The sequence below is a fragment of the Saccopteryx leptura genome, chromosome 2 (assembly GCF_036850995.1).
Source record: "Saccopteryx leptura isolate mSacLep1 chromosome 2, mSacLep1_pri_phased_curated, whole genome shotgun sequence".
NCBI classification, from domain to species: domain Eukaryota; kingdom Metazoa; phylum Chordata; class Mammalia; order Chiroptera; family Emballonuridae; genus Saccopteryx; species Saccopteryx leptura.
In genome coordinates this window covers 318,973,852-319,000,774 of record NC_089504.1, presented here as the reverse complement: position 1 = coordinate 319,000,774, position 26,923 = coordinate 318,973,852, and the positions used below count along the sequence as shown (strand labels likewise).

General features: G+C 45.8%; 1 protein-coding gene and 1 pseudogene across 2 annotated transcripts in view; one reads left to right on the top strand and one right to left on the bottom strand.

Moving 5' to 3' along the window:
* CUL1 (cullin 1) overlaps window positions 1-26,923 on the bottom strand; it is a 77,380-nt gene that overhangs the window by 33,694 nt on the left and 16,763 nt on the right. For both annotated transcript variants that reach the window (XM_066362950.1, XM_066362949.1), the window contains exons 2-6: window positions 12,405-12,707; window positions 7,510-7,684; window positions 4,373-4,540; window positions 788-838; window positions 532-622 (exon numbers count right to left, since the gene is read on the bottom strand). In XM_066362950.1, coding sequence (XP_066219047.1) covers window positions 532-622; window positions 788-838; window positions 4,373-4,540; window positions 7,510-7,684; window positions 12,405-12,544 — 625 coding nt within the window. In that variant the 5' untranslated portion in view covers window positions 12,545-12,707. The remainder of the gene's footprint in view (window positions 1-531; window positions 623-787; window positions 839-4,372; window positions 4,541-7,509; window positions 7,685-12,404; window positions 12,708-26,923) is intronic.
* Window positions 19,149-19,256, top strand: LOC136396189 (U6atac minor spliceosomal RNA; annotated as a pseudogene).

The window sequence follows — 26,923 nt, the reverse complement described above, 5'->3', positions numbered from 1 at the left end:
ATTCTGGCCCATGGCCAGGCAGGTTTCAAAGTTATCATGAAGTTGATTTAGAAAACTTTCATATTCCTGAAAGTGTAAAAATAATAAAAATGACTTTTAAACTTAAAAAAAAATTACAATGCTACCTAAGTTTCTAAAACACTATTACTTTATTCGTGTCTTAATCTCAATTTTTCAAGCTGACATAAATTTCTGGTTATAATTCAACTCCATTAATGACACCATCATAATATATATCCACTAATTCAGCATGAGACCAGAAAAGAAAACAACTTAAATGTCTATTTCACCAAAAGTTCCTTCAGGAACTTTTTTTATGATGGGTAATATTCAAATAGAATGACAAACAATTTTATGATGGGTAATATTCAAATAGAATGACAGCGACTTAAAGAGACTTATGAGTTCCTTTGTAACTACTAACAGTCTTTTTGATATTACTAAAATATTTTTAAATGGATCTTTTGAAATACTGTTATAATTATCATTTGATATGAAAATGCTGAAAAAATTAAAGGAAAACTTGTTTACCGTAAGACTGTACAACCCCACTGATCAGTCTTGTATTGATGGTTTCACCGTTTCTTTCCTTTTCAATCAGTTTTAAGACAGCATTGGTTACCTTTGGAAAGGACACAAGAAAAAGACATGCAGATTACAGGCTGTAGTATGCGTCATAGATAGCTCTTAAACAACTAAATCCATTACACAATGCAAGACAAGAGAGGCTCCCGAGATGTCCCAAAGGAGAGAGGAAGACAGCGGCCACGCTCACACAAGCAGGTACCTGTTTGTTCAAGGGCCTGAACAGGCAATCTCTCCAAGTCACCAACGCGAGCTGGAGGAAAAGGAAAAGGAAAAGCGTAAAATGTCTATACTTGTACAATATTTTTCTAGGACTGAAGTTATAGGAAACAGCTAGGGTCCCGGACTATGTTGATCAACATTTCTAGATTGTAACTTGGTAGAAATCTGTTATCATGATGAGATCAGAGCCATTCTCCTGAACTCACAACTTCCACAGGCGTCGGCATGCACAGCACGCCAGTGCATGTTTCATAGCTGGGACAGGAACACGTGTGTACAGAGACCGCGCACAGCTTAGAGGATGTCGTGGATGTGATCTAGAAAATTATTTCTTGGGCCAAATTTAATTTTTGACCTGACATACTTAATCAATTTTTAAGTATTTAAAACTTCCCCAAATGTTGTATCAGAAAGTTACCATAATAAGGTTCCCCAAGAGAGAAACGTTGTAATTCATACATGAGTTTTAAACTGTCTGTTGAGAGGTATTATTCAATTAAAAAAATATTCAAGTTACAGAAACCTAACGCTCAAATACAAACTACTGAGAAACTCACTTAAACCTAAATGCTATCAGTCTTATTTCCCCCAAATGCAACCATAGACAAAACTGGGTAAGGTACATCTTTCAAAATTATATACAAATTTAATTTATATACTGAATTGTCATCGAGTGGTATTTCCACACACAAAAAGGTGGAGACCTGACCTGAAAATAATATTTAAGAGAAAAGTGTGTGTATGTGTGTGTGTGTGTGTGTATAAAATGTTTATTTATTGACTTTAGAGAAAAAGAGGAAGGGATAGAGAGAGGCAGGAACATCAATCTGTTCCTGTATGTGCCCTGACCGGAGACCGAACTGGCAACTTCTGCACTTCAGGATGGTGCTCCAACCAACTGAGCCATCCGGCCAGGGCCAGAGAATAGTATTTTGAATAAAGCACGAATAATACACACTCTAGTGTCCCTCTTCAATGCAGGAGTGCGGTGGTGGAAAATGCACCGCTGCAGACGTCTGTGAAAGGCATTTACCTTTAAAAAGAACTGTTCCCAACTATTTTTTTTCCTAAATCAAGGCAGCCTTAGATGGTCCTAATATGACTGAATGATTGGCCACTTTGAAGAAAGAGAGGAGAGGAGCCAGGCAAGATGAGAAAGCAGGAGCAAAGGCAGACCAGAGGGAGCCTAGAGCAACAGTTGCTAAGTCACTGTAATCTATCAATGAAATTAATTTATGTCCGTTGGTTGATTTGAAAGGAAATCAACCACTTTTTTTTCACACTTTATAAAACCAACAACTTTTTTTGCAAGAGAGAGAGAGAGATACAGGTAGGGAGAGAGATGAGAAGCATCAACTCACAGTTGCAGCCCTTTAGCTGACACTGATTGCTTCTCATACATGCCTCGATGGAGGTGGAGTGAGGGAGGGCTCAGGATGAGCCAGTGACCTCCTTGCTCAAGCCAGCACCCTTTGGGCTTGAGCCAGCGACTATGGGATCAAATCAATGATTCTATACTCAAGCTGGCAACCTTGGTGTTTTGAACCTGGGTCCTCAGTGTCCCTGGTCGAAGCTCTATCCACTGCACCACCAATAGTCAGATAAAACCAACAACTTTCAATAATTAAGAAGGAGAAAAGAACCATCAGGAAGAAAGTAAAAGTTCCTGTTTCATGACAAGGCACCCCAGCCCCTGGAGGTTCTGGAAAACACCTGAGAGGTTGTTGCACAAGAACGGCTTGCTGCGTCACCTTACACTTGGACTCCGTGAATCAAACGGCTCGCTGAAGAGCACAAGCAAGGAACACTGTTTCTGGCCTGTGCTAAAACATCATGGCCTACAGTGTATTTCCAAACAGTAACAAAGCATTTAAGGATGTAGAAAGTATGAATTTTGAAAGTAACTTTAAAAAGAAAAAAAAGCAGTTGAATCTTTAAAAATATGCTCTATAAAGTATATTCGCACTTTTTAGTATTTTCTTTAACTGCTACTGAATATAGAAGAAAGTTAAGCAAATGCATGGTCTTTAGGATGTGGTGTTACTGGAGGGCAGACGGGGAGCTGCTGGCCAAGCAGGCTTCCGAGAGGAAAGCAACCGGAACTGTGCTGATTCTGACACCAAGGAAGCGTTTCTAAGTAGAAAATGGGAAGTACAAAAAGCTCAAATCAAAACATTGAACCCAGCAAGTTCCATTAAAGCGATATAACTATAATAACAAAGCACCATGATGAAGCAATAATGGTTTGGTAAAGAAATTGAGTTGTACTATAAATGACAAAGATGTATCATGTGTCTGTGATACATTACGTTTCTCTTTTAATTAAATCTGTGGGGGATAAAGCAACATTGCTATTACACACCATTCCTGGACAAACAGATCACCTCATCATGCAGAACGTGATATCTCACACCGCTGGCCCTAAGGGTCCTGTCTGCAGAGCCGACAGCCATTACAAAAGACACCATGTGCTGCTGAGTCCTCCCCTCAGAGCCTGACAAGACAGGTCCTCCTCACCTTGACCGTGTACTAGAACAGTGGTCCCCAACCTTTTTTGGGCCACGGACCGGTTTAATGTCAGAAAATATTTTCATGGACCGGCCTTTAGGGTGGGACGGATAAATGCACAAAATAAAATTATGCGACCGGCGTAAAAACTGTGGTATTTTTAAATATAATTGTTGAACTTACAAGACAAGCATCAAGAGTGAGTCTTAGACGGATGTAACAGAGGGAATCTGGTCATTTTTTAAAAATAAAACATCGTTCAGACTTAAATATAAATAAAACGGAAATAATGTAAGTTATTTATTTTTTCTCTGCAGACTGGTACCAAATGGCCCATGGACCGGTACTGGTCCGTGGCCCGGGAGTTGGGGACCACTGTGCTAGAAGGATTGCTCCACAGACGGCCGGGCCGCCTCCAGATTTCCTAACAAAGCCCAGGCTGTGGCCCAGTGATCACCTCCCCTACCAAGTTTGTGGTGAGGGGACGCTGCAGGTTTGGGGACCACGCTTCAGAAACCAGTGGGCCCAGGAAAACTTCCTTGACTGAAGGAACATAGTAAGGAAGGTGATCTAACAATTTGCCTTTCCAAAATCTATTTTCACGCAGTATTTAAAAAACCCTTCATTCTAAAACCCTAGGGCACCATCCATCTACCATGTTATCATGCTACCATGTGAGTGAGAAGAGAGCAACTGCAGTCCCCTCTGCCAAGTGGTTTCCCGAGGGAGGGGCGTGTCAGGGACGGGCCTCAGGGGCCTAGCGGCCAGGACTCGGCTTCTGGAGCCCTGGTCACTGGATGGCTGGGCGAGCCACTGGAGAAGGGGCTTGGAATGAATGAGCGAGCGCACACAGGTGCGGGCCATTTCAGAACTCCGGTGCACTCACCCTTCTCCCTCTCCCATCTCACCACAAACTAAGGATCCCTTATTGACAAACAAAAACAAGAAAAGTGCGCCTACTACTCTGAAAACAGTCTACCATTTGTCTGGCTCCCCAAAATGAGAACAGGGCTCGGCCCTAGGAAACGCACGGGGGAAGGAGTTTCCAGGCGCTTACTGAGTAGATTTCGTAGATCCCCTTCCGGCCTTCGTCGCACTCGCGGCGGACCCAGTGTCTGTTGAGGTAGGCGCAGATCCCGTTCAGCACTTTGCTGGAGAACCGGTAGTCTTCCCACTGCTGCGTGTAGAACTTGAGCACGCTCTCGTCCATGAGGTCCTCCCCGTCCTGCGCACAAGGCAATGGCAGCGTTAGCAACAGTGCTTGTCACATGAGAGTGTGACCCGGACAGACTGAGGGCATGGAACATACTGATGCACACAGCTTCGGGGAGGTGGGTGTCTTTAAATTATTCCGTATACAGAAATGCCATACATTTACCTTCTCACAAGAACGTACCTTGTGAGAATTGGACAAGAGAATTTTATTTAAATTTGTTTTTAAGGTTTTATTTATTTTAGAGAGGGGAGAGAGAAAGAGAGAGAGAGAGAAGTGGGGGAGGAGCAGGAAGCATCAACTCCCACATGTGCCTTGACCAGGCAAGCCCAGGGTTTCGAACTGGCGACCTTAGCATTCCAGGTCAATGCTTTATCCACTGCGCCATCACAGGTCAGGCAAGAATTTTATTTATTTATTTGTTTGTTTATTTTTGTATATTTCTGAAGTGAGAAGCAGGGAGGCAGACAGACTCCTGCGTGCACCTGATGGGATCTACCCAGCCATCTCACTAGGGGGTGATGCTCTGCCCATCTGGGCCGTTGTTCTATTGCAACCAGAGCCATTCTAGCGCCTGAGGCAGAGGCCACAGAGCCATCCTCAGCACCTGGGCCATCTTTGCTCCAATGGAGCCTTGGCTATAGGAGGGGAAAAGAGAGAGAGAGAGAAAGGAGAGGGGGAAGAGTGGAGAAGCAGATGGGCGCTTCTCCTGTGTGCCCTGGCTGGGAATCGAACCCGGGACTTTCACACATTGGACTGACGCTCTACCGCTGAGCCAACAGGCCAGAGCAGGCAAGAATGTTAATAAAAATTCTTTCATCTGTGACTGGAACTGTTTCCATGTGTTAAATCTGCATAGACAGATATAAACAGAATCCTGAACTTGGGAGATGGGAGGATTATTCCTTTTTGTTATCAAACAGGAATTTACCTCAAAACCATCCTTGGGATATTGTCTCTCTGTTAAAAAATTAACATGTCGGCCCTGGACGGTTGGCTCAGCGCCTGCCCGGCGTGTGGAAGTCCCGGGTTCGATTCCCGGCCAGGGCACACAGGAGAACCGCCCATCTGCTTCTACACACACACACACACACACACACACACACACACACACACACACACACACACACCCAAAAAAATGTCCTGTTACCAATTTGGACCAAGGGCCAATACCATTTATTTTTTTAATTCACATTTTGCCTTCATTGGGTTTACTTCAAAAATTATAAAAATTTAAAGCTTTTTGTGGCAATGTTATGGTTTTGTAAAAATGAGTATAATGGTAGACTATTTCTTCTTTCTTTAATAAGAGCTGTCCCCTGCCCCTGCCCCCCTCCATACTGTCAACTGTGTCTGTGTGTTAATACATAGATGCTTTATAACAAAGATTATTTTTACTGAGATGTCTGCAACTTAAAAATACAAATTTTTGTTTGAAGGAAACTGAAAATTGCTTCTTAGGTATCAATGACACATTGAGTGTCACCTGTGACAAGTGAACACTACCTGCAGAGCATGGAGCCAGGGGAAGGAGGCCCCCCATGATCAAGAGTCAAGGGCCTGGGCACCACGCAGGTACAGCTCCCCAGTGTGGGTGTGCAGACACCCAGGGCCACACGGGAACCTGACCATGGCATGAGATCATCACACTAGAGCTCATTTAAATAAGAAGTGCAATGCGGAGCTGAGCCCTTCTGATCACAGCCCATGATCCTTCCTGAAAGGCGGCCCCTCGCCGATGGCACTGCATGCTTCCTGACTGTGTGCTAGATTGAGAGTGACTCCGGCGCTCACTTGACAACCTGCTGCGGATAAACTGCAAACCTGGTGGTTTCAGGCAGACTTTAGAAACAGTTTGGGGAACGTGAAAAGGGTACCATCTAAGTCATAAACTGTGGTCAACTGACTACATACAGTCTACTAGTATGCTTGTTTCTCATTAGCTTGTAAAATATATTAAGAAAAAGAATTTTGGAGTATGTTGAAATTTTTGCCTATTATCTATGTAAATAAAAAAAAATTTAATTAAAAAAAGATTAGAGAGTCGAGTTCTTCTCTCATCCTCTATAACGTGTGCAGCAGCAGGTACAGAGCCACTGGCACATCCTGTGGCAGGATGGGGGCGTCACCCTACCTTTGTTGCAGAGGACGGAGCCCGGGGAAGAAGGAGGCAGGAGATGAAGGGGAGAAGCTCCAGCACTGCCCCAGCGAGAGGCCGGGGCCAGGAGGAGCCCACACCTGGAGGCAAGGGGGGCTCCAGTGACACTTGTCCTAGCCTAGGGCACCACTGTACCGTGGTTCTGAGATACACCATGTGATCGTGTATAAAAAGCAAGATACAGCCTGACCAGTGGTGATGCAGTGGACAGAGCGTTGACCTGGGATGCTGAGGTCCCAGGTTCAAAACCCCGAGGTTGCTGGCTTACACGTGGGATTGACCCCAAGGTTGCTGGCTTGAGCAAGGGGTCAGTGGTTCAGCCTGAGCGCCCCCACCCCAAGGCACAAATGAGAAGCAATCAATGAACAATTAAAGTGCCACAACTACGAGCTGATACATCTCATCTCATCTCCCTCCCTCCCTCCCTCCCTCCCTTCCTGTCTCTTAAAAAAAAAGGCAAGATTTACACTGGAAAAATGTGATTACCAAAAGGCTAGAAAACCTTATGATCATATTTGATTCAGAACAGCATACTGGGTTCCAAGTACAATATAGGTAATTTGAATTCATAGTTATATGCTATAAATGAAAAGGGTCATCAATTCCTAACAACCAAATGACAAAATGGTTAGTAATTTTAGGAGTATCCTACTATAGTGTAAGGGACTCTAAAACTTATTTAACAAACTAGCCAAACACCCTCACGCCAACACCAACAATGAAAACAATGGAAAAAGGACAGTGAAACAGCCACACTGAAGTTATTTTTTTACTTTTTAAAAGTTCTATTAGAAACATTCAGTATACAAGTAAAATGTCTTACCTTAAGAAGATTTGTCAAGTAATTCTTCAGAAACTCTTTTAGTCGTTTGTATAATTCCAAGCCAACAAACTGAGCTCCCCCTGGCGTCTGCCCCTTCTTCGACTTTGAGGGCGGGACGCCGGCCCCCCGAGCCTGGTTTGACTGGTGGACACTTGTGCAGTAGTTATAGACGTGACTGGGAGGAAAGTTAAGGGAACCAACCTGCACCATTGGTGTGAACAGTGAACAATACAGACATATTTTACTAAGTATTTCAATATCAATACATTTTCAACATAGCAACAACAGCCTGTTGGAAACTAAAACGGAGAGGAGACCTCACTCTTCACATCCCAGTAAAGCCCAAATTGAAGCAGCCCCGTTCCCAAGCTGGCCCGCAGGCCACAAAGCAGCCAGCCCTGGAGGAGGAAGCAAGGTCGGGGCAAGGTCGCCAAAAAAACACGAACCTTCTAGATCGTCCTATGAGGCTGAGGAAAACTGTCCTAGGTGTATGAGAAGGTCACAGGTACAAAGGGAAGGTCACAATTACCTACTTCAGTAAACACAAAAAAGCTAATCACCACAGTCTATTACAACGTTTAGCTGTTATTTCCAGGAGCAGGCATTACAGATATCAAAATAATCGAAGCTTTATTTTAAAATGACTTATAAGTAGATTTAAGCAAAGCTACATGTTGAGGATGAAGGACAAAAAGTAGAAGAAATGGCAGGCAAGAGACCAAGTACTCGAAGGAGCACTGGGCTTGCTCCTCCTAAGGGCCAGTTGTTCTCTCCCTGCCTTTGTCTCTTTCCTGTTTAATCCTTCTAAAATCTGTTCACATCAAGTCATTAATTCTCCACTCATATAACCATCTTTATGGACCTGTAATGACAAAAAAAAACAAAACAAAACTCACTTACCTAAGAGTGCCAAGACTCTTGCCAAGACTCACCACAACCCAGCATTACCCTTCCCCAAAGCCAGCTAAAGTACCGTGTCACCAGGCCACCCTGAGACGCTGTCCTGACAGTGCTGCCCCCACCTCCACACCCACTCCCCCCCCCCGCCAGTGACACTGTGGACGGACTCTTTCCCCTTATCGATACTCATGCTGAGACCCACCTAACCTCTCCTAGCTCTTGAAACTCCAGCCCCAGCAGCGTCAAAGCCCTTCTCTCCCCTCTTAGCATCTCCTCTCAGTGACAGCTGTCAACCCCCACCCCCCCCATCACAAGCTCTGCCAATTCCTCCCTACAATGCAGACAGGAGAGCCATTATCGCTTTTTTTTTTAAGAGGAAGAGATAGTTATATACAAACATACACATGAGGAGCAGTGAACCACGTTTTATAAAAGAATGTCACCCAAGGAAGAAGCAGATCCTATGCTCAGACGGACCAATGGGCTGTGTGACACACACCACCTCCAAACTTCAGCATTTTTAATAAATCTGAGCTTCAAATCAACTAGATCACATGGGGAAATGCTGTCAGAAAAGGGCAGATTCTTGGTGAGCTGTGCCTGGCTCCTGAGCGTGCTGTCATGAAGGGGGGCAGCATGGCCCGGGAAGCTGACTGGGCCTGGGATGCCGGCGTGGGGGCACCTCTGACCCTGGGGCTTCCCTATGGTGGCAGCCCAGCTGCTCTGTCTGCGGGAAGCCAGCCCCTTTTGCCCCCCAGACCACACCACACCAACCATGCCAACATGTGAACAACTGCTAATAAATCATTTACTTTCTATGATGAGTATAAACACAAAATAAATATGACCAATAACTGGGGGAAAAAATCAAATTATTTTTAAAGCAAAAACAAAATAGATGAAGAGGAACAGTTAAATACAGCAGTTAAGAGGAATCCTCCAGGAGGTACAAATAACCTGAAAATCGGAAAGGCAGTGACCCCGAAACCCCACGCGCTTGACTTTTAGGGCCTGAGAGTCATTTCAGAAGGCTCCCTGGGACACTGTCTTTGGAAGTGGGTGTCTGCCCAGCCCCTATGCCCCCGTGGGCAGGTGGGGACGGGACAGGGGGTGGCAGTTTGTGGTGAAGAACCAGGTCTGCTCCCCCTGTGAGACAGGCCACACACCTGGTCACCCTGGATCTGCTCAGTCACCTGCTGAGGCCCACCTTTGGCATGATGGCAGGGACAAGTCACAGTGAAAGGGGTCACATCATATGCTGAGGTCTCAGGCAAAGCCACACAAAGCTCATCTCTGCAGACATTTCCCGAACAGCCTCCTTGCCTGGGAGCTGGGGTGAGAGGCCTGCCGGGAACACAGTGGCCACTGTGTGCGCTGTCCCAGAGCCCATGCTCTGTAAGTAAGCCCGCAGCACCGACTCCTCTGAAGGGGAGAAGGGGACCTGACTGGTGACTTCCAGTTACTGTCAAACTCACACCATTCCCACCTCAGCAAAGTCAGTTCAGTTAAAGAAGCAAAACTGAACAGGACAGAACCATTTTTTCCTGCCATTTCTTACTCAACTGGAACTCCGAGTGGAAATTCCAACAATTCACTTGTTTTAAGATCATTTGCAGAGACTTGCCCTAAAAGGTAAATGAAAAATATGTCCCATCCTGACCTGCCACCATGTGTCTCACTGGTACAAACCGGCCAGAGCGGCAGACCCCCACCAGCCGGCAGTCTGTCCACAAAGTCTTGAAAGCACGAGGTTCCCTCCAGGCCGTGGCTGGACAGGCCCAGGAATGTGAACGTCCCGGACAAAGCACATCAGTCCACAGCCAGCAGATTCCAAAAGCAGAGACTGGGGACCGCTTGTAAACTAACTGTGAGCTTTGTTTAAAAACACTCCAAGTGCTTGAAGTATACACACCATGAATCAAATTTAGAAGGAAAAAACCAAAAAGCTGAATGTACCATATTCATATAATAAAAAACAAAAACTCAATTCTAGAGGCAACTATGAAATCTAAGGATAATTTCTGTGAGAGCTCTCAAGGGTAGATATACTTTCTCAATTCTAGAAACTTCTTCAACTGCACCAGCCCAGTAGCGAAAGGTAGAGACAACTTACATTTGCATACAGAAAACTAATAAAAACCAGCAAACTGTATTTTAAATGCATGTTATATACTGGGTATCTAGAAAGTACAGATCATTTAAAAAAAATCACTCACAAGCCCAGTACTTATGAATAACCACTTTCAATACAATGGTAACTTTTCTCAAAGCAGAGAGGGTGCGCGGGGGCCCACAGTACACACACCACTTTACTCCCTGCTTTTTCTTTACCAGAAACAACCTTCACAACAGTGACTGGTTAATATATTTGTAACGGCTGTTTATGACCATTAACTACCAAATCCTTACTGTTCAAGACTGAGGTTGCTTCTGTTTCTTATTATTAATGTTTTCTGAATAGCTCTGCACAATTTGAATACAACTATTTCCTTATGACCAGCGTACATTTTCATGTCTTTGTATTTCTGAGTTTCTCTCCAGAAAGACCTCAGCAAGCCGACATGCCCACCTGAGCGTGGGGCCAAGCTCTCTCCTCTTGCCAACACTGGCTATAATCATTTGTTTGAAATTCAATAACTTAAAATTTTTTAAATTCTTCATTTCCTTAAAAATTATGTGGCTGAGTACTTCCCCGCGTGCCTATGACTGTTTGCATCTCTTCTCTATGTGACTATTTGTGACCCAAGAGCCTTGCTCGGAGAGGAAGAACGTGTAAGAATGCAGCTCGCATCTGGAAAAACTACGAACTACAGTTATACATGTAAGCCATGCTTGCGAGGTGGGCAAAATGGGATGAGTATAAGACCCCTGACCAAAAAGTACAAGATAAAAACTACCCTAATACAGTCCCCGGGCCGGGTGGCTATTTCCACATAGACAAGGATCATCTCTGATCTACCGAGAGAGCACAATGTTTCTCTTTCTGTTTCATCTGCTTTGCTGAGAATGAGTTTCTATGAAGGGGAGAGAATACTGTAGCTGGACTCTTCCCCATGGACCCTGCTCCTTTGGAAGATAGGACAGGGTAAAACTCACTGACCCGAGAGTGACGACCACATGCGGGCAGGTGGAGCGCGGGGCCAGTGTGTCCTGGCATCTCACCCCGCAGAGCATCTGCCGCAGTCACCAGGGCTCAGCAGGTCTGCCCTGGGTGAGCAGAGCCCCACCCAGGGACCATGAACTGCGTCATTGAACATCAGGATGAGGGTAAGTCAGTTCTGAACATGCTGATGTTATAACTTACTAAGAAAGTTGAATGCAATCCTTAGTGTACAGTTGGGGGGGAAACTTTTGAAAAGCCAGGTTAAGAAAACAATAAACTAACACAGCTCACAGCATTACAGGGCTGTGCTCCCCTCCTAAGTGCCTGCCCTCCCAGCAGGACCCAGGCCATCCTCTGAGCCAGGCACAGCACCGCAAAGAGAACGGTGTCCACAAACTGCTAAGAAATCTCATTTCCCATTTCAAGTTCAAAAGAAACAAAACCGACTATTATCTAACCACTTGCAGCAGAGTACTCCTACATTAGCGTGGAGATCAAGGAAATTTGGTTGATGACTTGTCTCTGGGGAATTTCTTCATATGTAATTTTTGACCAAATCAGATTGGTCTTTTACCCACTGTGCCACCACAGGTCGGGCCATGGGAACTAAAATTTTTAATTCATTACTTAATTTTAATGATTTCCAATGCAGAGAACCACATGTAGCTTGTGGCCACTGTGCTGAAAGCACAGATTAGGCTTCCAACTAGCCGATTTCACCACTGCTCAAAAAACTGAAAGTAAAGGAGTTAAGTTTTAAAGCCAAAAAGGAATTTGTGATTATACCACAGGAAGAGCTGGAAAGAGAAAATACGATGCCAGACTGCTAATAATTCTCAGATTATACTAGCAAATAGGCCCCCAGGCAAGCCCCACTCCAGCAGCAGGATACGTGTAGAGCTCCATGTAGCGGGACTTGGCCATGCTCTGCCTGGTGTACACCTGCTGGATTCCAGCCCGGAGGTCATCCCAGATCTGGTCGAGGCCAATCTGCTTCAGCCCGTGGGGATTCTGACTCCTGTTCGATGACATGGTGGGCGATATTCTCAAGTTGTCCAGTGCGCAGCAATCCTTACTCAAGGTATAGCTAATTCTCCATCAGATGAAAATATACAGTATCATTCCAAATTTATCCACAGCAGCTCCAAGAGGACGTCTTTTAACCAGAGAGAAGAAACTCTCATCGCAGGCAAACCTGAAGAAGAAAGAAAGGGGAATTGTTTCTCAACACCCTGGGTGGGTGACAAGGTCACACATGGATAGAAACAGTCCATGGGCGTCAGCAGGCACTGCACTAACCCAGCGAGGGCGCACCTCTGTATAGGGAAACACGCTTATTAGTGATGTGTAGAGAAATACACTTACTCAGACACTTAGCTCAAACTTATTAGGACTACTAAAGCCCACGGGAAAGCTGGGTAGACTTGCACAGGGACAACTAGCATATTGCTTTTTTGTTTGTTCTTCTAAAAGTACCAAAACTTCAGCCCTGTTACTTGACTGATATAACAATCAGAAAGAAAAGCTTGAAGAAATACAAAGGAAATTTCCAGAAAGAGAAACACAAATACCTAACAAACAGGAAAAACCATTCACTCTCACTAGGTAGCTGTGAATTTCAATGATTTTTCACTTAGCAATTGGCAAAACACAAAGGCGTGCGAAGCTGAAGAAGGGACTGCTCACGCCCTCCCCTCGTAGAAGGGAGTCCGGAAATGTTAAAACGTACCCTGAACCCAGGGAGGCCTGGTTTGAAGCTTGGCCCCATGCCTATGGAGTCTGTGCTCTTGGGCAACCGATGTAACTTCTCATTTCTCCCTGCCTCGATCTACTAGTCTGCAAAGTGGGCAAACCACTTTCCTAAAGAGTTGTGACATTCAATTAAGCTAATGTATACAAAATATCTAACACACAGTAAACACTTAACAAAAGATACCTGTCATTATACCTAAGTGTCCAAAGCTACTGCAAAGTACAATTTATAATGCCCTAGGATCTTGGACCCACAGACAAAGGGCCCTAGCTCTGCAACCCTGCATGAAGTCAGAACCTTTCACTACGCCATATTGCAGAAATACCTTATGGCTCGTCTATGTACACACCACACAAGGAGGCTTTTAAACAAGCGTTTTTAGTGTGACCCTGAATTAGTGTAACTGCCCCAGAAACAATGTCATTGGGAGGTAGACGGCATTGAAAACAGCAGGAACAGGCTGTCTGTCCAGCCACCAGGCCAGCTGGAGGCCCCCAGCATGGAGCTCAGCACACTCACTGCCTCCATGGTGTTCCTGCTCTTTGTGAACCCAGGCAGGTAGGTGAGCTACCGAAACCTGAATCACTTCGAGAACGTGTCATCTGAGCCAAATCTGGGGCGGTGAGCACACAAGACAATACAAAGGCAATGTAAGTCTAGAACTGTACTCCTGAAACCTACATAATTTTATTAACCAATGTCACCCCAATAAAGTCAATAAAAAAATAAAAATAAGCCGTGAAGAATCTTAAGCAGACTGCATGAAAAGTCAGAGAAGTTCAAATGTTTCCTAGGTGAGGAATAAAAATATTTCTCTAATGAATCCCATCTCATAGTCAAAAGACTCAGGATGGCCAAAAAATCAGTAGATATTAGGAAATTGGCAGTTTACAAAATTACTCTCTGGTATATAGACCCTTAGCATTACAGGGTTTAGCTACTACAGTCAGGGGCACCTGGGAGGAACCCTGGTGTCTGGATACAGATCTGCAGAGCGTGGGAGGAACCCACGGCACCTCACACCAGCCACAGGCCAGGCAGCCGGAGGGGCAGTCTACACCAGCCCGGGCACACACAATGACAATTCACCTTCACCTCTCCGTAGGAAAGGAAGAGAACGGAACAGCACCCAGAGTCAAAGCAAGCAGGTCAGTGGAGAAGGCTGTCTGCCGTCTGTTTAAGGACTTGTCTCATAGGAAAGTCTGCTGCTTCAAAGGGATACAAAATCCAACACAATATTAAACATGCTTTCTAACAATTCAAACCATGCACTAATCCAGGGGTCCCCAAACTACGGCCCGCGGGCCACATGCGGCCCCCTGAGGCCATTTATCCGGCCCCCACCGCACTTTCGGAAGGGGCACCTCTTTCATTGGTGGTCAGTGAGAGGAGCATAGTTCCCATTGAAATACTGGTCAGTTTGTTGATTTAAATTTACTTGTTCTTTATTTTAATGTTATATTTGTTCCCGTTTTGTTTTTTTTACTTTAAATTAAGGTATGTGCAGTGTGCATAGGGATTTGTTCATAGTTTTTTTTTATAGTCTGGCCCTCCAATGGTCTGAGGGACAGTGAACTGGCCCCCTGTGTAAAAAGTTTGGGGACCCCTGCGCTAATCAAACAGCCTGTTTCTCAGGACAAACAGTGTCTAAAATGCCATCACTGAGTAGAAATGAGAACTAACTTCTGAGAATTATGAAAAATACATCCTCTCTGATACCAATCATTCTGAGTTTCATCAGCAACAAAAGGACTGGTTTAAAAGAGCACTTGGCAAGTCCTTTATTGAACCCTAACCAGCCATCCTTTAAACAACATGAAGGGGGTCTGGGAATGGCTAGCTTCTATGAAGTTAAATACTTTATATTGTTTGCTACCAGCCTTCAGAGGCCTTAAGTGAACATGTATCATGAATTTTCATCAGAAATAACAGTATAAAGCAGGGGTCCCCAAACTTTTTACACAGGGGGCCAGTTCACTGTCCCTCAGACCGTTAGAAGGCCGGACTATAAAAAAAACTATGAACAAATCCCTATGCACACTGCACATATCTTATTTTAAAGTAAAAAAACAAAACGGGAACAAATACAATATTTAAAATAAAAAACAAGTAAATTTAAATCAAGAAACTGATCAGTATTTCAATGGGAACTATGGGCCTGCTTTTGGCTAATGAGATGGTCAATGTGCTCCTTTCATTGACCACCAATGAAGGAGGTGCCCCTTCCGGAAGTGCAGCAGGGGCCGGATAAATGGCCTCAGGGGACCGCATGTGGCCCGCGGGCCGTAGTTTGGGGACCCCTGGTATAAAGCATCTCAAACTAACTTGGCCGTACAGCACTTTTGCCTGAACTCATATCTCAGGACTGGTTTTTCAAGAAAACTATTTCAGCCTGACTAGGCGGTGGCGCAGTGGATGGAGCATCAGATTAGGATGCGGAGGACCCAGGTTCGAGACCCCGAAGTTGCGCGGGCTCATCTGGTTTGAGCAAAGCTCACCAGCTTGGACACAAGGTCACTGGCTAGAGCAAGGGGTTACTCAGTCTGTTGAAGGCCCATGGTCAAGGCACATATGAGAAAGCAGTCAATGAACAACTAAGGTGTCGCAACAAAAAACTGATGATTGATGCTTTTCATCTCTCACCGTTCCTGTCTGTCCCTATCTCTCCCTCTCTCTGACTCTCTCTCTGTCTCTGTAAAAAACAAAAACAAAAAAAAACCTATTTCAAGGCACAACATAGTTTAAAAAAAAGAAAAAAGATAAATCTCTGCTGACCCTTACTGATTCCTAACCCTTGGGATCAACCACACATTGTTCTGCAACATTTTTCACCAAATAATGAGCTAGACCTCATTTCCCTGGTTTGGGGGCTTCAAGCCCCCTGCTGAGGAATTCTGGGTGTTTGCTGTCACCCTTCCTAACCAGCCTCAGTGAGCACCCACTGGCCTGAGCAAGCGTGATACATTCCCACATACGGCTGACAAATGGACCGTGAGCCCATTTATGAGGACAGCACGCACGGGAGTAGGGACACGCTGGTGCGAGGGGTTCACCTGTGGACAGGTGACTGTGGTTATTGTAGTCATCCTGGGAAGCGGGGCCTGTGAGCTCATCTGATGGGCACTGCTTGAGTCTGAGCCAGAGGGAACGAGAGAAATTACCGAGAGATGGGCCCATGCTGAGTCAGTCCTGAGGAACACCTAGAAACTGACTAGAGATTTAGGGAACCCCAGAATCTGTATTTGCAATGTTAAAGCCCAAAACAATGATAGCGACCCGCACCCTGGAGGCAAAGGAAGCAGAAGCCCTGCCGGCTGCCCTGACCATGGCGCTGCCCTGACCATAGCGGCTGCCCTGACCATGGCGCTGCTCTGACCATGGCGCTACCCTGACTTCCTGCACGGTCTTGGGCAAACTGCCAGCTCCTCGGGTGTCGGGGCAGTCAGTGTCTCGCAGACGCCAGGCACTACTTTCGTCACCATGACGATTTCTGAAATGTGCTGCTGGCTTTTGTTTCATGGAAGTCACCGGTGACCTCAGCAAGGACAGTTGCACTGTGGTTTTAAGGGCAGAAATGAAACTGGAACGGCTGGAAGGGGCCAAACGCAGGCTAAGAACATTGGCCACAAAGGCATGGGGAAAGTGGAGGGGACGAGACGCAGTGAGGGCGCCCACACCCTCGGGAATGGGAACGAGCACGAGCACGGGGAAGGAGGGTAGCAGTAGCTACAGGTGGGCTGCAGGCTCTGGGCGCGGGGCAGGCCTGGGAGCAGAAGGGTGCCCAGGGAGAGGGAGGTGAAGGCTCTGGGAGGCCGTCCACATGGACACTGAGTCACCGTCAATAGTGGGTGCTGGGCATGGAGGAGTAGGAGCTGGGCGCAGGGCGTGCCCTGCATTTCTGAGATTAGGTGGGGGGCAGACAGCTGGGAGGGACGGGCAGAGCCTCCGAGGAGCCTGACCGGGCTGTGAACACTGGAGGGCCCCGCCACCGGCACCCTGGGGCCTGGGGGCTGTGGGGAACAGAGAGCCCATGCCTTGGCTCTCAGGAGCCCCTTGAGAAAGAGCCCCTTGAGGAAGAGCCAGGAGTGAAGTCAGAGGATCCGAGAAAGCTCCGTGAAGAACCGCTGTGGGAAGGAAAAGGAAGGTGTGTGGCAGGGCTCTGGCCAGGGACCTACAAACAGCCATGGCAGTGTCAGTTCAGAGGACAGAGATATGTCCATGGGCCTCCTAGAGTCCAGAGAAAAGGCGAGCCGTGGCCCTGAGCAAGGACCATAGGGTCTCACCGAGCACACGCTGTGCATTCTCCTGATGCATTATTCCCTTGGCATTACCAAACAGAACAGACAGGAATACACATTCTTAAGACTTTTTCCCCATGCACTACCTTCTAAGCAGAGCACAAACACACTATGCAACTCAGACTCATTCAAAAATCAAGACATCCTCTCTCCATCTCCAGCTATGAGGAAGAAGTCAGCAGAGGAAGCATCACGAAAAACTCACAGAATCCTATTACAGCAACTCCGCAAACTCGGGTTCCACAACACTGTTGCACAAACATAAGGCATAAGAGCAAGGGAAGAAGCTTCAGAAAAAGTGGCCAACCGTAAATTCTTAAGACTTTAATGAACATATAACCATATTTCTATTTCAGGGGAGGCACCCATAAATTTTAAAGTAGTAAGAGGACTGTACTCTCTCCTCGATTTCACTTCAAATACTCAGAACACCCAGCTCCTGCTTCTGCCTGTGAATGCGGTCCTGATGTTTGCCTCCATTTCTATAGATTAAGACCCAACACCTTGAGCAAACGTCTTTGCAGAGGCGACGCTGAGGCGCACGAACACCTTTCATGTCAGACTGCTAACAGGGACGCAGGAGACCAGGGTTTCCAGAACACACGATCTGCAGCTGCTTTAGTTAGGCTGACTGCTTTAGAAAAATGTAAAAAAAACCCAAAACATTAAAATGTTACAATATCCTCCAAAAATAAAGCCTTTATTAGAGTTAATAAAAAATAGTTAAAATTCACTGTTAAAAAAACAAAACAAAACTAAGTTTAACATCTCTAGTTTATTAACATTTTAAATGTGGTTAAAATACAAATGATCTTAGAAATGACTCAATAAAGCCATTACCTGGGCCCTGGCCGGTTGGCTCAGTGGTAGAGCGTTGGCCTGGTGTGCAGAAGTCCCGGGTTCGATTCCCGGCCAGGGCACACAGGAGAAGCGCCCATCTGCTTCTCCACCCCTTCCCCTTTCCTTCCACTCTGTCTTTCTCTTCCCCTCCCGCAGTGAGGCTCCACTGGAGCAAAGATGGCCCGGGCACTGGGGATGGCTCCTTGGCCTCTACCCCAGGCGCTAGAATGGCTCTGGTTGCAACAGAGCGACGCCCAGAGGGGCAAAGCATCGCCCCCTGGTGGGCAGAGCATCGCCCCCTGGTGGGCATGCCGGGTAGATCCCGTTCGGGCGCATGCGGGAGTCTGTCTGACTGTCTCTCCCCGTTTCCAGCTTCAGAAAAATACCAAAAAAAAAAAAAAAAAAAAAAAGCCATTACCTGTACGTGTTTTCTAAGACATGGCTACAATGCGCGCACTACCAGCAAAACAATGGTTTAGACCGACTACGTAGGTACACCAGGTAATATGCAGACGTGTGCATGTGTTGCTTTTTTTTTTTTTTTTTTTACAGGGATAGAGAGAGAGTCAACAAAACACCCAAACCTGGAACAGCTCGCAAGGCCACCAAGAGAATTCACAAATAAATCGTAGGAGAGTCACACATGCTGTAGCACACGACTGCAGAAAGAGTCCTGACTGAAAGAAGTGACAGAGGAATCATATAGTATGACAAGATTTTTATACACAGATTTAAACAAACAAACAATTTCTATGAGGGGAGAGAAGGCTGGCAATCCCCTAGACAAGATGGAAAGACGCTGGAATGACCCATAATACAGATCTGGTTAAGGTGCTGGCCACCATGGTTTTACTGTGCTTATGTTTAAAAAATCAAAAACTGCCTGACCTGTGATAGTGCAGTGGATAAAGCAGCGATCTGAAATGCTGAGGTTGCCGGTTTGAAGCCCTGGGCTCGTCCAGTCAAAGCACATAGAACAAGCAGTGAGGGAACAATTAAAGCAAAGCCACTAAGGCCGACCAGACAGTGGCGCAGTGGGTAGATCATCGGAATGAGATGCAGAGGACCCAGGTTCGAGATCCCAAGGTTGCCAGCTTGAGCGCAGGCTCATCTGGTTTGAGCAAAAGCCCACCAACTGCCCTGGCCAGTTGGCTCAGCGGTAGAGCGTCAGCCTGGCGTGCAGGAGTCTCAGGTTCGATTCCCGGCCAGGGCACACAGGAGAAGCGCCCATCTGCTTCTCCACCCCTCCCCCTCTCCTTCCTCTCTGTCTCTCTCTTCCCCTCCCACAGCCAAGGCTCCACTGGAGCAAAGATGGCCTGGGCACTGAGGACGGCTCTGTGGCCTCTGCCTCAGGTGCTAGAATGGCTCTGGATGCAACAGAGCGCCGCCCCAGAGGGGCAGAGCATCGCCCCCTGGTGGGCATGCCGGGTGGATCCCGGTCGGGCGCATGCGGGAGTCTGTCTGACTACCTCCCCGTTTCCAGCTCTGGAAAAATGAAAAAAAAAAAAAAAAAAAAAAAAAAAAGCCCACCAACTTGAGCCCACGGTCACTGGCTCCAGCAAGGGGTTACGCGGTCTGCTGAAGGCCCATGGTCAAGGCACAAATGAAAAAGCAATCAATGAACAACTAAGGTGTTGCAACGCGCAATGAAAAACTAATGATTGATGCTTCTCATCTCTCTCCGTTCCTATCTGTCTGTCCCTCTTATCCCTCTCTCTGACTCACTCTCTGTCTCTGTAAAAAATAAAAAAAATAAATAAAGCCACTATGAGTTGATACTTCTTGCTCTACCTCCTCTCCATAAAATCAATAAATCTTAAAAATAAAAAATAAAAAGCAAAAACATCATACTTATTAGCTATATACTATTGTGGGTGAAATCCTCTGATGGCTGGGATCTCTCCCCTGGTCACTAACAAAGGGCTTTTTCCTGGTCTGTCACTAGTCTCCACTCCCCCCTCCACACTGCTGCCCAGTTAACATCTAGAACACAGACAGTTGTTCATTCTATGATATGAATGGATTCCGTGACCACCTTCCCACCACACCCATGCCCGCCCCACCTGGACAGTGCCCACACCAAGGGGAACTGCCTGCTCCATGCCAGCTGACTGACTCCATAAGGGAAGGACCTAGAACTCACTGTGGGCACAATGCTGGACTCTGTGCCCACAGGAGATCCGATGCTTTCTCTAAACCCTTCCAGTGACCAACGCTCTGTGTGGCACTGTCTGCCTCTCACAAACAAGGGAGCTCAGGCTCGGGGATGTTAAATAATTTGCCCAAAGATACTCTGCTAACAGTGGTGGGGATTCAGGCCCAAATATTTGGATTCCAAACCTGTGGTCTTCCTGTCACCTCTCCAAGCTGTTTCTGCTGAAGGTGAAGGTGTGCCACTTCACTGGAGCGTGCCCCAGGTCTCCCTCTTCAGTGTGCAATGACAACAGGGCTTTCAGAGGGATCGCGCAAAAGACAAGCAAGAGCTTTGGCTGTGATTTTGTGACGACAAGTCCAAATGACTATACGCTGACCAGTCAAGGGGGAGCCTGCAAATTCATGAACTGGACATTTACTTGTACTTACATCCCCAGAACTATTTAAAGCTATTTCATTTGAATTTTGTATTTGAATGTTGGTTTGTTTTTTGTTTTTTTTTGTGACAGAGACAGGGACAGAGAGAGGGACAGATAGGGACAGGCAGATAGGAAGGGAGAGATGAGAAGCATCAGTTCTTCGTTGTGGCCCTTTTGTTGTTCATTGATTGCTTTCTCATATGTGCCTTGACCGGGGGGCTACAGCAGATCGAGTGACCCCTTGCTCAAGCCAGCAACGTTGGGTCCAAGCCAGCAACCTTGGGGTCATGTCGATGATCCCGTGTTCAAGCTCGTGAGCCCACACTCAAGCCAGATGAGCCCACACTCAAGCTGGCAACCTCAGGGTTTCAAACTTGGGTCCTCTGCGTCCCAGTCCGCTGCTCTATCCACTGCGCACCACCTGGTCAGGCTGAATGTTGGTTATTTTTAAATTTCACAATTTTAATCAAGAAGAAATCTAAATTTAAAGATCCTGTAAATGCAGACCACTTATTTGTGCAGTCAGTAATTGGGGTTCTACTGTACATCTATCAGGAACAGCATTAACTAACTTAGATAGTAAGCAAGCCTACATGACTTCATTACGGAAATTCAAGGCCTCCAAAATTTATACTTACTTATAAGATTTAAATACATCATTCCATATCTATATAGAAGAGAATAATTACAATTAAGTTTAAATAATTACAGATGACAAGTATAAAAAAATTCCAATTACCATCTTAAATTTCAATTAATAACCAGGAGGTTATTATAGTTGAAACACCAGTTCAACCTGGACACATAGCAACGGAAAAAGAGACACCAGATGCTTTAGACCACTCCCAGCAGGAACTACGACAAGCTGGCCAGGCATATAGGGGCACAGTGTAAGGTGCAAGTTAAGTATGACAAGGGCTGTCTCTCAAACCTGTACTTTCAAACCTCTAAGAATTTATCACTGGGTTGCAGAATTTCACAGACAGTATAGTAAAAGTTCAACACAACTTCCTGACTACTACCGGGACTGCTCAGCAAACACAGGCAGTAATCGGGCTGCATGTGAGGACCTTACAGATGCAATCACCTCTTGAGCCAGCAATCCCATTTCTAGGAGTCTTTCCCAAAATAAACTGGCCCATAACCACGAGGAGTAAACTCAAGCCAAGTCATTGCAAAGACTGGAAATCAACCCAAAATCCATCAAGAGGGGACACAGGAGGACTACGTTATGTGTATTCACACAATGAAGCGTTGTGTGGTCACACAAAGGAACAGGGTGACCTCCACTTACTGATAATAACAATACAGTGATTAGTGGACACATTCATTGGAAAAAGCAAGGTTCCTTTTGTGTGTGGGGGGCATGGGGTAAACCCTAAAACACGTTTTTTTCTTCTCAAAAAGAACAAAATGGGAAGATACACCAAAATGAAAAATAGTTACCTGTGGAGGAGGGAAGACACGGGGGAGGAGCTGGGTTCGGGGTACATGTTGGTGGGGGGCCCGTGGAGACAGTTCAGGGGATTGTGGATGTAGAGGGGGAAGAACTTCTGTCTGATTTTGCTCAGCTCCCACAGAAACAACAATTCCTCCAGTCACGAATGGAGGCAACAGAGCACAGGAGTTTCAGCAGCCCCGGCTTGGCCGCCACAGAACACCAGGACTCTGACTCCATGACCACGTCATTTATGCTCAGCAAGATGGTCAAAGTACAGTCAGTACAAAACCCACTCCAGATCTTAAGTAGACAATATGTTAAATGGGATAACATGCAATTCTCAGAGATGAACATGCTTACTGTACTTTATTTGACATCTTTTATGGTTAAAAAAACCCCAAAAAGTTACACTGTAAAAGCTATAAAAACATCTGGTGCATGTGGGAGTCCACCTATCTCCCCTCCTATCACCTAAAGAAAAAGCTATAAAAACATCTGTGAGTCACTAATAAACAGGATCTTAACCAATTAATAGTGTCCTCTACTTTAGGTAACACCCGGCAACACTATGTAAATAAATATGAACTCACAAGCACAATTTCACTGGTGATTCTGGGTTAAATGATCATCTTCCAGACATTCCTAAATCTGTCCGTGTGAACTCTACATCACTAAATTGAGCACTCTTTATAAAATTCTCTCGCTGGCAAAACCCCACGGGTAAAGGGAGTTCAAGAGAAACAACCCCAAAGAGAAAAGTGATGGTATTGCCCTGGCCAGCTGGCTCAGTGGTAGAGCATCAACCCAGCATGTGGATGTCCTGGGTTCAATTCCTGGTCAGGGCACACAGGAGAAGCACCCTTCTGCTTCTCCACTCCTCCCCCTCTCACTTCTCTCTTTCTCTCTCTCTCTCTCTCTCTTCTCCTCCTGCAGCCATGGTTCGACTGGAGTGAGTTGGCCCCAAGCACTGAGAATGGCTTCAAGGCCTCTGCCTCAGGTGCTAAGAAGAGCTTGGTTGCTAAGCAATGGAGCAATGCCCCAGATGGCCAGAGTATCACCCCCTAGTGGGCTTGCTGGGTGGACTTCAGTTGGGGCACATGCAGGAGTTTGTCTCTGCCTCCCCACCCCTCACTATGTAAAAAAAAAAAGTGATTAAGAGAATTTCTCTTTAATAAGTTACATGAAGAAGCTTAAATCTAGAGGGAAGATGAAGAGCTTAATTTTAGCTATGTTAAATGTGAAGTGATTAAAAAAAAAAAAACACCAAAAGGAAAATGTCCAAGCAGGCAGTTTAGAACTATAGCTCAAAGGAAAATCACACCTGAAAAAATAAATTTAGCAATGTGCAAAAAGGTAAAAACTGTCGGTATCAATGTAAATAAAATCCTCAAAGTAAAAGGGAAGAATTTAAAAAATGAGGGCTGAAGCTTTTATTTAAAAGACACGGGAAAGTGAGTCCCCACCCCCCACGCCCAGAAGAGGGGATGGGGAGAGACGGAGAGACAGAGGGCACACCGGTGGGAGCACCAGGAGGTCGGAACTCAGAAGCAGTTTAATGAAACTTCTAGCCCTCGACAGTGTCCAAGGCCTGTGATAAATCAGAGGTCTGTGATGAAAGGAGCCGCTACAGCAAGTGCCCAGAGGTGTGGCCCTCAAGAACGTAGTTTCCCAGAGTGGACGCCAGGCTGCAGCCCTGTGAAAATGAGAAGATGCTAATTCGTCACTGATGGAAACTAGGAGAAGTTCACCTGTCTTGGTATCTGTGTCACTTGGAAAAAATTAGCCCAGCTAGGATAATGTGGTGACTTAGTGTCCCCACTTCCCATGATACAATGAAAGTTATGAGACTTGAATTTTCCTTTAAAACTCTATAGCTAGTAGGTACACAAGCATACCTACTATAAACTTATAACTGAAGCCTGACAACTATCATGCTTCAACTTCCAAAGCAAACCTTACTGAAGAACACACAACCAATCATTATTCACAGCAGAGTCTCATAATAAAACTGTGTGTGTCTCCCAGTTGAACGGTGTCATTCTGAATTCACAGTCTGATACAAAGGTGACCGTCTTCTGCCTGTGTTCCTGCTTCCCACTGTCCTCTAATGGGGCTCTCAGTAAGACGACCCCTAACTCAAGTCACCCCCAGGCGAGAACTAGAAAATCCTAAGCCCATGACCCCAGAAGAGACTGCAACCAGTGAGCGCTGCCGTCGGATTCGCTCCTCTTGGCTCCTCTTTTGATGCTGGTTCTAATTCTGTTAGCTCACTCTAAATGAAAAACCTAAACACCAACCTCTCAAAGTTTCTGGAAAGACTTCAGTAAGACATCGTATGTAAAAACGCCTGGCTCTGTGCCTGGCAAACCATAGGAATGCCCCAAATGACAGATCTCCTTCTTCCTCTAAATACAATAGTAATAATAGGGTAGTATTAGATGATCCTAAAAGACCCCTCTAATTCACCTAGTTTAAGTTAGAAATGACCGCCTGGCCTGTGGTGGGGCAGTGGGTAAAGCATGGATCTGGAATGCTGAGGTCGCCGGTTCGAAGCCCTGGGCTTGCCCGGTCAAGGCACACAGGACAAGCAGTCAATGAACAACTAAAGTGAAGCAACTATGAGTTGATACTTCTTGTCCCCAACTCTTTCTCCTCTTTGTGTAAAATCAATAAATAAATCATAAAAATAAATAAAATAAAAACCTGTGCTCATTGGCATTCACTCCACAGGCCCCACCCCTCCAATCAGTAAGTTAAAGTAAGGACAATTTTAATATGTCAAACATTATTCATATAATATTTGCAAAACCTTCCTTAAAAATAAAAGTGGAGCAAAACTATACAACTCCTAGAAGACAACACAGGAGACAGCCGAGCTGACCAAGGATGGTGAGGACATTTCGATATGCCGCCCATCAATGGCACGGTTTGTGACAGAAACCACCGAGAAGCTGGACTTCATTAAAATGAACAACTTCTGTTCTGGGGAAGACAACGTGAAGAGAAGGGGAAGACAAGTCACAGAGTAGGAGAAAATATTTGCAAAAGACATATCTGGGCAACTTCCCTAGCCTCCATCTTTCTTTCCTCGGGGCCAGGGAACCTTGCCGGGCGGGATGTATACTCTGTACTCAATAAAGCCGTTTATTATTCCACACTTTGCGGGCTCTGGCCCGTTCCTTCCTTCTCGGCGGGGAAAAATACCTTACATTTTGGTGCCGAAAACCCGGAAGGAGTTAGAAGTCTGCAAGGACCGCTCCTTTCTCCTCCCCTCCGAGAAAGAACCAGGAGAAAGTACCAGGATCTCCGACTTCTACCCACTTCGGCGCACGGTGCGGTAAGTCCCCTGCCTCCAGCTCTCCTCTCAGTTCTTTCCTCCGAGACTCCCTGTCCGAAACCGTAGCTACGTCAGGGAACTCTTTTCCGTCCGAGTGAGCGTGCGCTTGTGGAGACCTCCCCAAGCACATCCACTTTCATCCGTGGCTGGACATTGAGTTTTTAGGATGCTAATGCTCAGGTCTGACCACTCCGAAAACTGAGTGCAGCTGTTGGGGCACAGGAATTTCCCTCCCTAAGGAAAAAGAAACTGTTCTTCTTCTCCGCTGTGGCCAGGCCACAGAACCCACTCAATTAGCCTCCTGAAGGGACTTTCGGTGTTAACACCCTCACCAATTTAACTATCGCCAAAAAAGCTGGGAACTGATTGGAGATCTCTTACATTCATGGCCTCTAATTATTTGCGCAACCGTCCTTAATCTCTGTGCTGCCTGTTCTACCGCACAGGCCTTTTTCTGGCCAGAGAAACCTCACCTAAAACCTCTATTCCTAATCTTTCCTTCTCCGCGGAATCCAAACTCTCTCTCCCCTCCCTCTGCAAAAACCTGTTTCTTATTTGCCATCTACTACCTTCTCTTTCTCCTCCCCTGCTGGCCAGGGGCCCCTCCCTTCACTGTGTTCTCTAGTCCCGCAAAAAAAAAAAAAAAAAAAAAAAAAAAGACATATCCGATAAAGGACCAAGCCAAAAAATATGTAAAGAACTCTGGATTCTATTGAAAAAAATTGGCTAAAGACCTTATCAAAGATATGCAAATGGCAAATGAACCTATAAAAAAGACACTCCGCATCCTACATCACCAGGGAAATGCAAACTGAAACGTGATACCACTGCACCTATCAGAAGGGCCCCAATAAGGACACTGACACCCCCGGACGCTGGGAGGGCCTGGAGCAACAGGAACTCCCCCACATTCCCAGTGGGAACACAACATGGTGTGGCCACTCTGGAAGACAGCTGGGCAGCTTCTTACAAAACTAAACCTGCTCTTGTCACACGACCCAGCAATTGCTTAGAAAAGATTTCAATTTTAATTTTGGTTAAACATTTTTTGAAAAAAAAAAATTATTAGTCACACAATCCAGCATATAGAATTATTCAAATAAGCCATAAATACCGTAAAACTTATGGCTTTATAAAAAGTAAGAAACAGGGCCAAGACCCACCATTCT